Source organism: Papaver somniferum, chromosome 8, assembly GCF_003573695.1.
Source record: "Papaver somniferum cultivar HN1 chromosome 8, ASM357369v1, whole genome shotgun sequence".
NCBI lineage: Eukaryota > Viridiplantae > Streptophyta > Magnoliopsida > Ranunculales > Papaveraceae > Papaver > Papaver somniferum.
The window spans coordinates 6,690,421-6,703,393 of record NC_039365.1 but is presented as its reverse complement, the minus strand read 5'-3'; the positions used below and the strand labels follow the sequence as shown (position 1 = coordinate 6,703,393).

The following is a 12,973-nucleotide window of genomic DNA, read 5'->3' as shown; positions in this document are numbered from 1 at the left end:
CAGGACTCTCATGTCCTGTTAAATTTCAATTTTCAGTTACAGCTCAAAGTTCAGTTTCTTGCTCATGTTATTTGTTTCCTGTTATGCTTAGTTTCATGTCATGTTATGCTTGTTTCCTGTTAATGTGCAATGCTCTTGTTATGTTTGTTATGTTATGTTATTTCCTGTTGTGTTCTGTGTAATTGTATTATCCATGTTATGTTTGTCTTAATTAGTTTGTGTGTTTGTTTCTACACATGAGCTTGTAAGTCCCCTGTTCATCTCACATGTTCTTATTCTGAGGTTTGATGCTTGACAACCATGAGGTCTCTTAACTGCAACATGTTCTAATTCCTCTCTAGGATGAGAAAATAACTGAACCATGATGGTTAGCTATTAGGATGGTTTTTGCTGAGCTTAAAACAGTTTAGGCTAGTTGGATTCTTGAAAGATCACCTGATTTGTGATTAGTGGTGCTGTAAGAAGACCACTAATGCTAGGGGTCTGTGGTGGTTCTAAGGAATTCATTAGCTACATTAGTTAGTGAGCCACTGCCTAGTTAGTCTGTGATTGGTTGTGCCTTAAACAGACAGCCAATACTAGGGGTTAGCTAAGGCTGTAAGGTTGGTTAACTAGACATTTGACAAGAACTTAACCTAGGTGAACTGGCTAGGTAAAGGAAACTCTCATTCATCCCCTGCACTTCCCCTCCACAATTTCTTTTCCATGTTTTGTTTTGATTAAATTGTTCTTAGTTTTTTCTTTGTTTCTTTGCCTCTTAACTCCACTGCCTTTGGCTCACTGCCACTGAATTTTCTTTGTTTCTTTGGTTCTTTAGTTCACTGCCTGTCACTAGCTCAGCTATCTAGGAAACTTCAATACACCCCAAGTCTCTGTGGAATGATCCCTTGCTTACTTTCTATACTAAAACTTGGCCTTGTATACTTGCAAGAGTTTTTGTGTGTTTTCCAACCACACCAGTGACAAGATGAGTTTTCTTCGAGGGAAACTCCTAAACCTCATGTGATCACGTTAGAGTGCAATCAAACTCTCGAGAGGATCTCTCTAAACAAACATATTCATTCCATAATCACAACCGATTACGTTGCACCTTTTTATAAGGTTTATTCTTACAACAGTTATAATAACTAACTAAGATAATCCCTAAGAGCATCTCCAATGCTAGGGGTGGAGGTCATCCTATGTGGAGGTGATATTAAGACTTTTTTTTATGGGTCATTCCTATGTGGCTAAGAAAAACAATAATAAGACTTTTTTACCAAAAGTTTCATCTCCAATGCCAATGTCTTGCTACTCTGATTTTTCATACGTGTTAAATAAAATTTCATTATCAAAAAAAAAAAAAGAATTGGAGACAAATTCCCCTCGAAATATGAACAATTTTTAGGTTAGATAAAAACCAGGGGGAAATTTCCCTCCAACAGATTTCCCTCCAAGAAATTTCCCTCCAGAGAAAATTAGATTGATATAAATCTACAGATCGGTACCTCTTCCTATTCTCACTTTTCCAAATCCTTTAGGTGTTTGAGATTGAGATAGATTGGAGCAAAAATATTGGTTCAGATAGAGGATTGATCATCACTGTTATCAACTATTACGGTAAAATCTTTTGATTTTAGTTTCTTCTTTTGATTCCTGCTTAGTTAAATTTTATCTTGTTGAGCCCAATCTTCAATATTTAGGAAGATTCAGAGATTTATATCCATTTGGTATACATAATGATTATTGTACTTCCATCACACTATTTAGGTTCAAAGAATGCATACTAGTTGTTTGATCAATGTTCAGTAACTTGTATGATGTATTTACTTGTGCTAAACTCATTAATATTTGGCTTGCTTGTATGGATAGGTGATAAACACGGTTGTTCATGGATTCAACATCTGATGATGATGCCAGACACTCTGACCTATCCAGCACTCAAACTAATGGAGTGAACAATAATGGTGTTACCGAAAACCATAACTCCTCTTCAACACCCAGTGTAAAAGCTCAAAATTATCATGGGTTTTTACAATCAAACCACTTTAGCCTATGTCCACCAACACATCCGAACTTCGCTTTGCATAGAGTTGATGCTCCTTACCCTTCTCAGCAATTTTATGGAACTAGATTACCTTATCAGGGTTTTATGAGAACTTCTCCATTTTTTCCTTATGATTCTCAAAATTCTGATGCTTCGGTAACTACGGTGAATACTGAAACTCCTAATTCTCAAAAGAAACCCAGAAAGAAAGTTACAAAAAACACTAAAGCTCCTCAACCAAACCAACATTCCAATTCCCGTGTTACTTGGACAATGGAGGAGGATGTTGCTCTAACAAAGGCGTGGTTGTATGTAACCCAAGATGCAATAACCGGAAGAGATCAGCCCTCTGATAGAATGTGGAATCGCATTTGGGGTGTTTGGAGAGACAACATGGTGAATCCCGATGGGCGAGGGTGGAACGCCTTAAAATGTCACTGGAAAGGGATACAAACACAAGTGTGCAAGTTCCATGGTATCTACGAAATGTTGGAGAGGCATCCCCCAAGTGGAAACAAATTGCAGGACATAGTAAGATTTGCGTATAATAATTTTTTTATTCAATATGTTTTTATTAGTTTCATTTCGTCATCGTTTCCCATTGTATTTTATGTAATGTGTAGGTAATGGAAGCTAAGTTTTTGTTTGAGGGAAATGATAAAGGACCATTCAAGTATGAACATTGTTGGGAAATAATGAAAGCCAACCCAAAATGGTGTTCTCAACAACTCACCTTAGCTAATTCTTCAAAGAAATTGAAGGTACTTGATGGTGACTCAGTTGACACCGGAAATGCATCTGTACCTAACAATGAAGAAGAATATCTAGATGTTGATGAGGTTGATCGAGGTCCTGGAAGGAAGAAAGCTAAAGAGAATGTCCAGAAAATGCATGATCAAAAAGCTGTAGTTGATATGCTGAGTAGTTATAAAAGTACTCTTGAAAAACAACATGCCATCAATCAACAAAATATGGAATGGAGGGAACAAATGTTTAAAAAAGATTTTGAATTGCGAGAAAAATCTCAGAAATTGAAAGAAGAGACTCAAAAGAGTAAGCAAAAGGCCTATAAGCGAAAGGAGCAAGAAAGAATTTTGAACACTAACCTTGAAAAACTCCAACCTGTACTGCGAATTGCATATGAAAAAATGCAAGCTCAAATATTGAAAGAATAGGAGAATGAAGGCTTGTTTGGTGATGAGGTCATGAACGGCGGTGCGGATATCTCATCTATTTGAACAAGTATCAAGTTTTAACTTGAAGTAGGTTAATTTGAATATTTGCACTGTGGTTCTTTTACCTTTTGTCTTGGTTACAGTTGCTTCCACTCTGTAGTGTGATGCAACTCAACTAGTTGTTGGTGTCTTTTACTTTGGTACTTCAATTCTGTTTGGTTGTGTTTTTTCTTTAGCCTTTTATGTTACCTTCTTTGTTTTGAAAATCCTTTTTCAGCTAGTTTCGGTTAGTCGTATGTGTTGTTTGTCACTAGTCAATTGAATTTAATGTTCATAGTATTCAGCCTTAGCAAGGATTTTAAACAGTCTTTATGCTCATATACTTTCTGCAGTCTCTACAGACGTCTGTTTTATCAACTGCAGACTCATTTTAGCTCCCTGGATTACCTGCAGTTGTGTGTGGCTCCATAGATTCCCTGTATTTTCTACAGTATTTGTACAAGTGCAGTATATTACTATTTGCAGGTAGTGTCAGTCTTTTGAATGAATCAGGAGCACACCTCTACTACAATTTCCAAAGTGGGAACTACTTCGAATACCAGGTCTTTGATATTGGGTCTCGCTCGCAGTCTGTAAGAGAAGCGGTTGCATTACCTACCTCGTTTTTTAGAGAACAATTAGAGCCTCGCCCCGATTGTAAAAAGTAGTTACGAGATAAAACTGTTGGATTTTTCTAACGAATTGCGCAAATGTTAAAACAACAAAGGGGTACTGGAATTTTTACCTGATCATAAATCGTTTTAATTTAACATATCAGGCGATAAAGTTACAGAAAATGAACTGAAAACTGAAAGGTGATAAAGTTACAGAAAATGAAAATATAACATATCAGGCCATTCTAAATCTGGCAGGAAAGGAGGTGTTGATATGAAAGCAGAAATTGCAGCACTTGAATCAGATGTCACTAAATTTTGTCGCAGAAATTGCAGCACTTGAATCAGATGTCACTAAATCTTGTCTGACCAACCCAACACAAACAAAAAAAGAATTGCAAGGATTTGTGCAGTCCAATTAGTAACACAGCCAATTCCTCGTGCAACAACACCAGCTACCACCCCTAAAAAAATTCTCCTGGTGAATCCAGAAGTGGATATCATTAATTTCTAGTAGAGACGTTGCTTTGGTTCGTATGTGTATCCCACAAGTGGTTGATAAGATCAGTTTTCAGTGTGTCATGTGCTTCGGTGCTTCGAACTTGTTTCATTCTATACATCATCCTGCAAACAAGAAAGCGATGATCATGCTCTAAATTAACAAGCTTAACTCTTTCTTCTACATGAGGCTCCCATCGTTCCGGATCAATTCCTTGAGGTTCTTCATTCTCGATAATCATATTGTGCAAGATAATACACGTCTTCATTATTTTACCAAGGTCTTTTGCCTTCCAATTACGCGCTGGGCCCTTTATAATTCTCCACCTACTCTGTAAAACTCCAAAAGCTCGTTCCACATCTTTCCTCACAGCTTCTTGTCGCTTAGAAAATAATTCCTCTCTATCATTACTTGGGTTAGAGATAGTTTGAATTAGTGTGGCATATTTGGGATAAATTCCGTCCGACATGTAATACCCCATATTATACTTTTTACCTTGTATTGCAAATTCACAAGGTGGAGCAACTCCATTAATAATGTCATCAAACAGAGGAGATCTATCCAAAACGTTGATGTCGTTGTTCGTACCTGCCATGCCGAAGAAAGCGTGCCAAATCCATAAGTTTTGAGATGCTACAGCTTCTAAAATGAGGGTAGGGACCCTTTTGAAACCATTAGTGTGTGTACCATGCCAAGCCGTTGGGCAGTTTTCCCAGTGCCAATGCATACAGTCAAGACTCCCAATCATGCCTGGAAAACCACGAATCTCTGCTTCCTTAAGCAACCTAGCTATGTCATTTTCATTTGGTTTTCTTAGATACTCTTTCTCATATATTCCGATTATGGCATCGCAAAAACGCTTGAGACATTCAACTGCAGTACTTTCACCAATCTGTATATATTCATCAAGAATATCAGCTGGCAAACCATAGGCAAGCATCCGTACAGCTGCAATCATTTTCTGCAAAGGACTTAAACCTTCCCTTTTAACAGCATCATACCTTTGTGTAAAGTACTTATCATAATTTGTAATATCATGTAATATGCGAATGAAAAGGCTAATATCCATACGAAAACGACGACGGAAATGTTGTGGAGGGTATTTCGAGTCTTCACCTCTAAAGTAATCACGAACAATAAGATTGTGACGTCGTCTCCTATCGCGAACAATTGTGCGTCTACCAAAAGTAGATCCACCATGAGGTCGCTTGTTATCCATTGTCGCAGCTGTGAAAATTATAGGAGTAATTGTTTCAATGGAACTTCTAGAAGATTGTAACTCACCTTCGACCACCTCATCCATGTCTAACAATCGTTTGGTGTAAGTGGAAGAATTTTCGCTATCACAATCAGACGTTAAACTTTCATCAGAGTCCCAGATTGAGTTGTCGGAGTCGGACATTGAACCTGACAAAACCATAATTTAAAGTGCACCTGTTAACAGGCAAAAAAAAGAGTCCAATGTGTTGTCAAAGAAACAAAAAAATCATTCTGAATTGGTAAACGAACACAAAACCAAAAATTTCCCATCTAAATTTTATTTTCTTCACTTGGAATCAAGAGCATACTTCAGTTATAAATACCAACTAAACAAACCTAATCAAGATCATACTTCAGTTAAATAACCCAAATTGGTTTTACCCACAAATGTCAATTGGATGTGTAATTTGCTTATTCTGTATTTGTTACTGCAGTAACCCAAATCTGATTAGAAATCATTTTATTTCGATTTGACAAAATTTACATCCTAAATCAAGCAACTAAGAATGATTTAACCATCAGTTAGAAAAAATCGAAATAGGAATTGTACTTGGGTTTATATTTTAAATTATCTTTTTGTGTAATTTGAATGAATATGAATGCTTAATTGATCAATTCCAATAGATTTGGCGGACCATTTGAAGAAATTTTGAACTGATAGTTCGTTGTGAAGGACATGAAAACAATTTCTTATCATATAGATATATGTTCAAGCAAGCTATTAGATTAAACAGGGAGGTTAACAAATAAATCAGGTATAGAAAAGAAGAAAAATATGATCAAGATTTTACCTTAGCCAGAAGCTTCAATCGAAGATGATTGTTCACAGTGAAGAAAAATATTTCGATAGGAAAGGAAGAAGAAGATGCAATCTTTGAGATTGTCGCCGAATCGTCTAATTTAAGAATTTTTTTTTTTTTTTTTTGGAATAAAAATGATGACGTGTCACTGAGTTTGGGGTCAATGAGAGGGTGAAAATATGACTTTCTGGTTTACCCTTGACTGTGAGATGGCAGCCATGTCATTGTCATTTATTAACCTCCATCTAGCATTGGAGACAAATTTTTGGTTGAAAAAGTATTAAATCTTATGTGTCATGTCTATTTAAGACCTCCACCCCTAGCATTGGAGATGCTCTAAACAATAACCACCCCTAGATACATATGGATACATAACAATTTCCCACCGTGGACTCTGAATAATCTTAATCTTTACTTAATTTCGGTTCACAGTTTTGATCTGATTGAATCACTTCAGAAAATGTAACCCTAAATTGAAAATTACAAATTCTTCCGAATTGGTTTGGTTATAAAACTCATCTTCTTCACTTCAGGTAAAGTTTGTCAACATTAGGATTGTATAGTCGTATTTAACTGATTGAATTTGTTGAAATGATAGGATTTAACTGATTGAATTTGTATATAGACAATATTTTGCTTATAGAAGTTTACTTGCTATATTCTGAAAGACAAAGGCTCTAATTATTCAATTCAAAGTCATTTACTGTGTATTTTCTATGCTATACGGCCGCGGGCTCATTGTAATATTTTGTATAAAGTCTATGGCTGCCATTACTTTTCTCTGGATGGTTTGAACTCACAATTCCATGAACTTCATTTGTGAGGATAGCTGTTGGTGCAAACTTGCTCAAGGGCCCTGCATTCTTTTTTTTTTTGAGGTTTGCACTTTCATTTTTTCTCATCTGCTGTAGGCTTTCACACAATAATGCTTTAAAATTCTAAGCACATGAGTGTATATGGCACGTATTTGGCAGGTCGTGCAAGTTAGTTTTTATATTACGTCTCAACTGTGTATGCTTGCATTGTTCTTTGAGATAGTTGTTTTACCAAATCATTGTACAGCGTGATCAGTGTATAAAGATGCAGAGCCTCAAGTTTGACTAATCAGATGTTTTGCTTTTCTTACTCAGGTTTGTCCTCACAGGGCAGGATACTAGGCTTAGATGTTATAAAAATGCAGGGATAGGGTAAGCATACATTTGTGTCAAGAGTTTATCATTAGTGTTTTTGTGAAGTTCAATAATTGAGAAATAGTGATGGTTGAAATGATTTGTTTTCTTTATCATTCCTTTATCCAGTTTGATTGACAATGTTCCACTACACCATTCATGTCAGATATAAAACCAGGTTTAGATATCAGGATTCATAAATCAAAGCATCAAATTAAAGTTGACCCACTTCAATTGCATGGGGCGGTGAATGAAATTGAACTGCTGTCTGGGTAAGATGTAGTTTATGGCGCTTCTTATCCTGCATCTGCGGGGTACGTACTTTCTTTTCTTTATGTTTCAATTGTATTTAGCACATTGGGTTCCTAAAAGAAAATGTTTTATCTTTTGTTTTCGTTTACCTCAAGTGTGTTAATTAGAATAGTTATCGTGTATTGCCCAAGGATTATAAGAATTGGGGTATATGCATTGCAGAGTTCATTGCCATAACCTTCCTTGTTCCCTGAAATATTCTCTAGAGAAATATATTGTTCCTATGCCGATATGAATTACCAGATGATTGATAGCATATCATTTGATCTCGGACTCGAGAGAAAAGACATTTCAGTAATGGAATGGAGGTTTACTAGGATACTCGTAAGATGTTTCATGTGCTGGCATAAAAATGGTAGCCACCTTATTTGAAAGCTAGAAGAAGCATGAAATGAAAGATCTCATTTCAATTAGTATGGAAGGGTAAAGATACCCACGGACATCAAAATGATCAAAGAGAGGGTTTGCACATGCTTTACTCATTTTATTAACGATACTGCATTCCAGTCTCCATATATGATGGATAAGTTGGATAACTAAGATATTTGGCGTAGGTGTGTATGTATAAGCTGTCTGTAAACCCAATCGAATGTTATTCACCTGAAAATTGAAGTTTATTGCAATACATTTTGCAGGGGTCTTAAAAGGAAACGGCTGCACATCGCGGCTAGCGTCCTTGCTAAGATTGTTCACAATCTCTTCGCAAGTACAACTATCAACTGTGTGTTCTGCCGAAATACAAAGAAATCTACTGTTGGTGATAATATTGTGATGATTCTTAACATTTTCAAATTGAGCACAATTGTATAGATACTGTTGCATTCTTTATTAGTTTGCTGTTCATTTTTGTTGCGAGTCTACAGGTTTTACCAGTGAGATAAGAGAGATAAGAGTCTGGAATTTTGAAGATATTACCAGTGATATTTATGTTTTGCATCTACAGGTTACCATTGAAAAACAAGAATTTTTCTTTTACAATCATAATATAATTTACATTTGCACCATGTCTTTGCTAGAGAAGCCATTTTAGTAACATGTTAATGAAAGAAAGTAGAAGTTTGGTGGCTGAAAATAACTCGACCCGATACACCGACGAAGGCATTAGCCATAGCAACAGCACCCTAATGGCACGGGCGATTCTAGTATATATATACGCCAAAGTAGACAGATACTAACATACACTATGGCATGTCCATGCCAAATCTTCCTAATAAAATGAGTCCTTTTTCTTTCTGGTTCGGGTGGAAGTATTTTGGTTTTTTAATAGGAGTTTCTTGAATACAAAAGGAGAAACTAAAACTAAAGTGCGAAATTCAGTGAATGGAAACTGAAAAAAGGCTTCCTTCCTTTGCCATCAATGGTGGAACCTTGTGAATATTTCCGGCAAGATAATGCAACAGATTCTCTCATCGACTCAGGTCCGCAGAAGAAAACACCTATACTGGAGTCACCAGTTCGGTTTGGGAATTGAGAGAATATATCTGCAAAATATCAAGCAATATGTGTTTCTGTTAGTAAATTTTCATAGTGTATTGTATTTGAATGCTTTAAAGTAAAAATTGTAATTACAGTACCGTCGAAGTTGGGTCTTTCTCCACAACGGATTTCATGACTGTCAAGAATGTCTTTTGGTTCCGTGGGACCGAGTTCCATATGATCACATTTTCTCATGGCAACTAGTGGAAGATCTTTCTTTGGTGTTCTTCGTTTCACTATGGCCGTAGCTAAGGCACCACAGATTATAGCAATAAGGAATGAACAAATGAGAAGCAGATCAGTAATCCAAGATGGGTTCTTCTTCTCTGATCCTTTCACATTGGAGCGAATAAACGCATGGTTTAGGAACACAAGTGTTACGAGGAAAACGATGGATGAAAATCCTGCCAGTGCAGCAAACCATGGTAAATTTTCGGATCCAGAGACTGTATTATCGAAAGCCTTCCAATCAAAGTTTACTATTTCCACTGTAGATTGATCATTTAGTAATTCTCTCACTGTTTTAATTGGTCTGTTGTCCTGGGTAATGAAAATCTTCACTTCAAGACTTGTTTGGCCCAAGGGCTGGGTTAGAAGTATATCCGAAACTGGGATTAACAGACTGATGTCTTCTGATTTCTTCACGGCATATATGAGTTGTATTCTTGAGGGAAGAGTACTCTTCATTTTAATTTCAGTAGATGCTAGTTCTCGCAATATGCTTAGAAGGGGAGTTATTCCGATTCCTCCTGCTACCAAAAGTAGGCTTTCGTATCTGCAAGCAGAAGTTGCTTCCAAGTTTAACAAATGAGGTACCATAGCTATTAGCTAACACTCTATCTTTATGTACTAATTGTTCTCTAGCTTGATAACTTGTTTGTACACACCTCATTCTATTTTGTTACAAGTTGGTGACCTCAACCGCATAGAGGTCTAAAGATTTCTTCTTTTTGTTAGTTAAGCTATTAATTGACAGACCTATAGAAATTCTAGTATGATTGTGTTTGTTTTTGGTTCTAACTTCTGCTTTCAACATCTAGAATGAAAAAGTAGGCATACCTTAGGAAATCGGTACAAACTGGCCCATAAGGGCCTTCAATATGAACAGGAAGACACTTAACTTCATAAGGATCAGAGTGTACTGCTGCAACCATTGTGTCATATAGTGAACTTGTCCACCATCCATCACTTTTGACAATAACGGTAATTCTCTCATCATCTACACTTGAGCTGGAAGTTATACTAAAAGGATGCCATTGAAACTTTGAGATGCTAGGTACTTTTAGGTATATTAAACTTGTGGGACTGTACTTCAATCCTGCAAACATTGGATGCGTTTTTCATTTAAATTTTACTAGTTCTGATAGATGAAAATCACTCCAATACTTACTTGGGTCTTTGGATAGACTGAGTTCTATAGCTTTGCACGGGAATATGCGGGCTGATACTACACCCGTTGGGGGTCTTGATTGTGTAATTCGAAGGAGCTTGTCTAGGCCAAATAGGAGAACCCCTGAGAAAACCATGTAAAAGTGCCGATCTCCAGTATGAAACAAGAACAGTACTAGGAAGACAGCATAAAAATGGTGCGTGTAGTAGAAAATCTCGAACCACTTGCGTCTTATTTGAGGAAGAGATGTGATCCAGATTACTAATCCTGTTACAAGGCCGAGCTCACCTGCAAGGTACACCCGCCCTGTTTTTTGCCACTTCCACATCTGTTTACTTGTTAAGAAAATGGCAATTTTCTAAACGATTTTACTAGATATGAATAACTGAAACTAGCTAGATAGTAAAATTGTGTACCTCATCTTGAATTTGCTGTTTAACACCCCAAATGAAAAAGGTGCTTGCACCATGCAATGTGGCGAAAATTATCATAGCAGTCCCAAGATAGATGTGGTATCTAACTGACGCTTCAAATTGGATTCTGAATAACCGAAATAATGACATCCCTCTTAAGACAGGCAGAAGAAGAAGTGCTAGGCATACTTCTGCTAGCAAACCAAACCTGGTCCCTATCTTCATGAGCCTAAATTGCCATCTGAAAAATAGATGCCAAAATGGTATTGCTACTTGACATTTAATCAGTATATTTAAAGTAATTAAGATCGATTTGGAATACTCACATATTCAGCTTTAGTAGTTTTTCCGGCGTCATTTTCTTGAAATCCTTGGAGAGGTGGGCATACATAGTCCATAGAAGAAAGATGGTAAAGATCATCGCTGCTAGTAGCTCACTGAGAGATATTACCCCAAGACGTCTAGAAATTATAAACGGGTTGGAGAGTTTTGTAATTGACATTTTTTTCTGCCTGTATTCAAATACAAGATTCAGATTTCAATCAAACATGATGAGCTTAGGAAATAAAATAAGATATATTTTGTACCTGCTTCTTCGTAAACCTCGTGGTTTTTTAGCATAAAGATACAAGTATAAGTATCCGGTTATAGCCATTGAAATAAGAGGTAATGAGTAAACAACAAAATTGAGACCTGCGTGAGATAGGATAATCAGTTTCACAAAAGCTCAGCTGAACAAGTATCCAAAGTGAGAGACGAGATAGAGAAACTACGTACCGTAGTATCCAAAAACAGTTTCTCGGGCATTATCTTCAGCTTTGTGCCATGATTTTGTCCATAATTCAGTTGGTTTGAGAAGCCAAAGAGAAACCCAAACAGCAGATATTAAGATCAGCAACAGTTTGAGGGCAATCTGAAGATTAGTCCTAGATAACATTTTCGGTCTTTGTTTTCTTCGTCACTAGACTTGTGGAATGAAAAAGAGTGGGTTCTAAGTTAAGTGCGTCGATGATATTTAAAGACTACTACTCTGCTGGGGTTTGGTCCCCTCCACTTCTAAGTTACTGTCTACCCTCATCCATCCATGGCTGCTTTCTTTTGATTGTACGTATCCACTTCCAAGTTATCAGACTCAATATACATCTCTCTCCGCTGTTTAAAAAAGTGGATTGGTTCTGTTAAAGATGTTAGTAATCTTGTTATTCTTCTTCTTTTCAGTTTTGCTTTCTGATGAATAGTGATGATATAATGACGATATAGATTTCAATTTATACATCATAGAGTAGGTTCATTTATACAAATGTTAAGAGAATTTACTCATTCTCCCGGTGGACCCTGCCGGAGTCAACAGGGGGCCATTTATGGTGAGGCCAATAAAATTTCTGTGGGAGGTAGTTTCTGCATTATTTGAATTTTTGTTATGTTAAAAATTAGACGTCACTTAAAAAGATTCTTCATTTTAGTATGGTTGGTATTGAGAGAAGTCTGCTACTTTACCCTACCTTTTTGTTTTCTTCTTTTTTGTTTTTCTTTTTGTTATATTGGTTATCATTCAAATAAATATTCCACGCTTAGCTTTACTAGCTAGTGTTCTTTGTTGCAGCTTTTCACTTTATACTTCGCAAAAAATCAAGTATAGTAGCAGTGGGAACTACAACCATAAGATGACGATGGCGATTGCTCCATTACAGTGCCGACCTTGATACCTCCAAGTTGACTCAATCTCTACCATGTTTTCTCCACCCAAGTATGACTGAATACTGATAATATACTGCACTTCGAAGTTTTACCAAAAAGGGT

At 36.6% G+C, this 12,973-nt stretch overlaps 3 protein-coding genes across 3 annotated transcripts; 1 reads left to right on the top strand and 2 right to left on the bottom strand.

Annotated features, from left to right (window-relative positions):
- The first annotated feature begins 2,203 nt into the window (after window positions 1-2,203).
- On the top strand, window positions 2,204-4,059 carry LOC113304997 (glutathione S-transferase T2-like). Its single transcript, XM_026554115.1, has 4 exons — window positions 2,204-2,557; window positions 2,650-3,079; window positions 3,727-3,897; window positions 4,019-4,059. The coding sequence occupies exons 1-4, from the start codon at window positions 2,300-2,302 to the stop codon at window positions 4,057-4,059; spliced, it is 900 nt and encodes a 299-aa protein (XP_026409900.1). The 5' UTR covers window positions 2,204-2,299.
- Window positions 4,060-4,357: 298 nt separating this feature from the next.
- LOC113304996 lies at window positions 4,358-5,661 on the bottom strand. Its single transcript, XM_026554114.1, has 2 exons — window positions 5,470-5,661; window positions 4,358-5,245 (listed from the first exon to the last, which is right to left on the bottom strand). The coding sequence occupies exons 1-2, from the start codon at window positions 5,551-5,553 to the stop codon at window positions 4,358-4,360; spliced, it is 972 nt and encodes a 323-aa protein (XP_026409899.1). The 5' UTR covers window positions 5,554-5,661.
- Window positions 5,662-8,844: 3,183 nt separating this feature from the next.
- On the bottom strand, window positions 8,845-12,402 carry LOC113304276 (ferric reduction oxidase 8, mitochondrial-like). The gene is made up of 8 exons (XM_026553349.1): window positions 11,951-12,402; window positions 11,761-11,866; window positions 11,500-11,685; window positions 11,177-11,414; window positions 10,761-11,088; window positions 10,430-10,688; window positions 9,469-10,145; window positions 8,845-9,375 (listed from the first exon to the last, which is right to left on the bottom strand). The coding sequence occupies exons 1-8, from the start codon at window positions 12,108-12,110 to the stop codon at window positions 9,194-9,196; spliced, it is 2,136 nt and encodes a 711-aa protein (XP_026409134.1). The 5' UTR covers window positions 12,111-12,402; the 3' UTR covers window positions 8,845-9,193.
- Window positions 12,403-12,973: the final 571 nt, after the last annotated feature.

What these genes read in the sequence shown, in the direction of transcription:
- LOC113304996 (XM_026554114.1), bottom strand. Translation starts at nt 5,553, where the DNA reads ATGGTGGATCTACTTTTGGTAGACGCACAATTGTTCGCGATAGGAGAC. An exon ending in TGTTCGTGATTACTTTAGAG is followed by an intron (nt 5,246 to 5,469) that starts GTGAAGACTCGA and finishes GAATATATACAG; the next exon opens with ATTGGTGAAAGTACTGCAGT.
- LOC113304997 (XM_026554115.1), top strand. Translation starts at nt 2,300, where the DNA reads ATGGAGGAGGATGTTGCTCTAACAAAGGCGTGGTTGTATGTAACCCAA. An exon ending in GAAACAAATTGCAGGACATA is followed by an intron (nt 2,558 to 2,649) that starts GTAAGATTTGCG and finishes TGTAATGTGTAG; the next exon opens with GTAATGGAAGCTAAGTTTTT. An exon ending in ATTAGAGCCTCGCCCCGATT is followed by an intron (nt 3,898 to 4,018) that starts GTAAAAAGTAGT and finishes TTAACATATCAG; the next exon opens with GCGATAAAGTTACAGAAAAT.
- LOC113304276 (XM_026553349.1), bottom strand. Translation starts at nt 12,110, where the DNA reads ATGTTATCTAGGACTAATCTTCAGATTGCCCTCAAACTGTTGCTGATC. An exon ending in AAACTACTAAAGCTGAATAT is followed by an intron (nt 11,415 to 11,499) that starts GTGAGTATTCCA and finishes TCTATTTTTCAG; the next exon opens with ATGGCAATTTAGGCTCATGA. An exon ending in GTTTGTACCGATTTCCTAAG is followed by an intron (nt 10,146 to 10,429) that starts GTATGCCTACTT and finishes TTCTGCTTGCAG; the next exon opens with ATACGAAAGCCTACTTTTGG.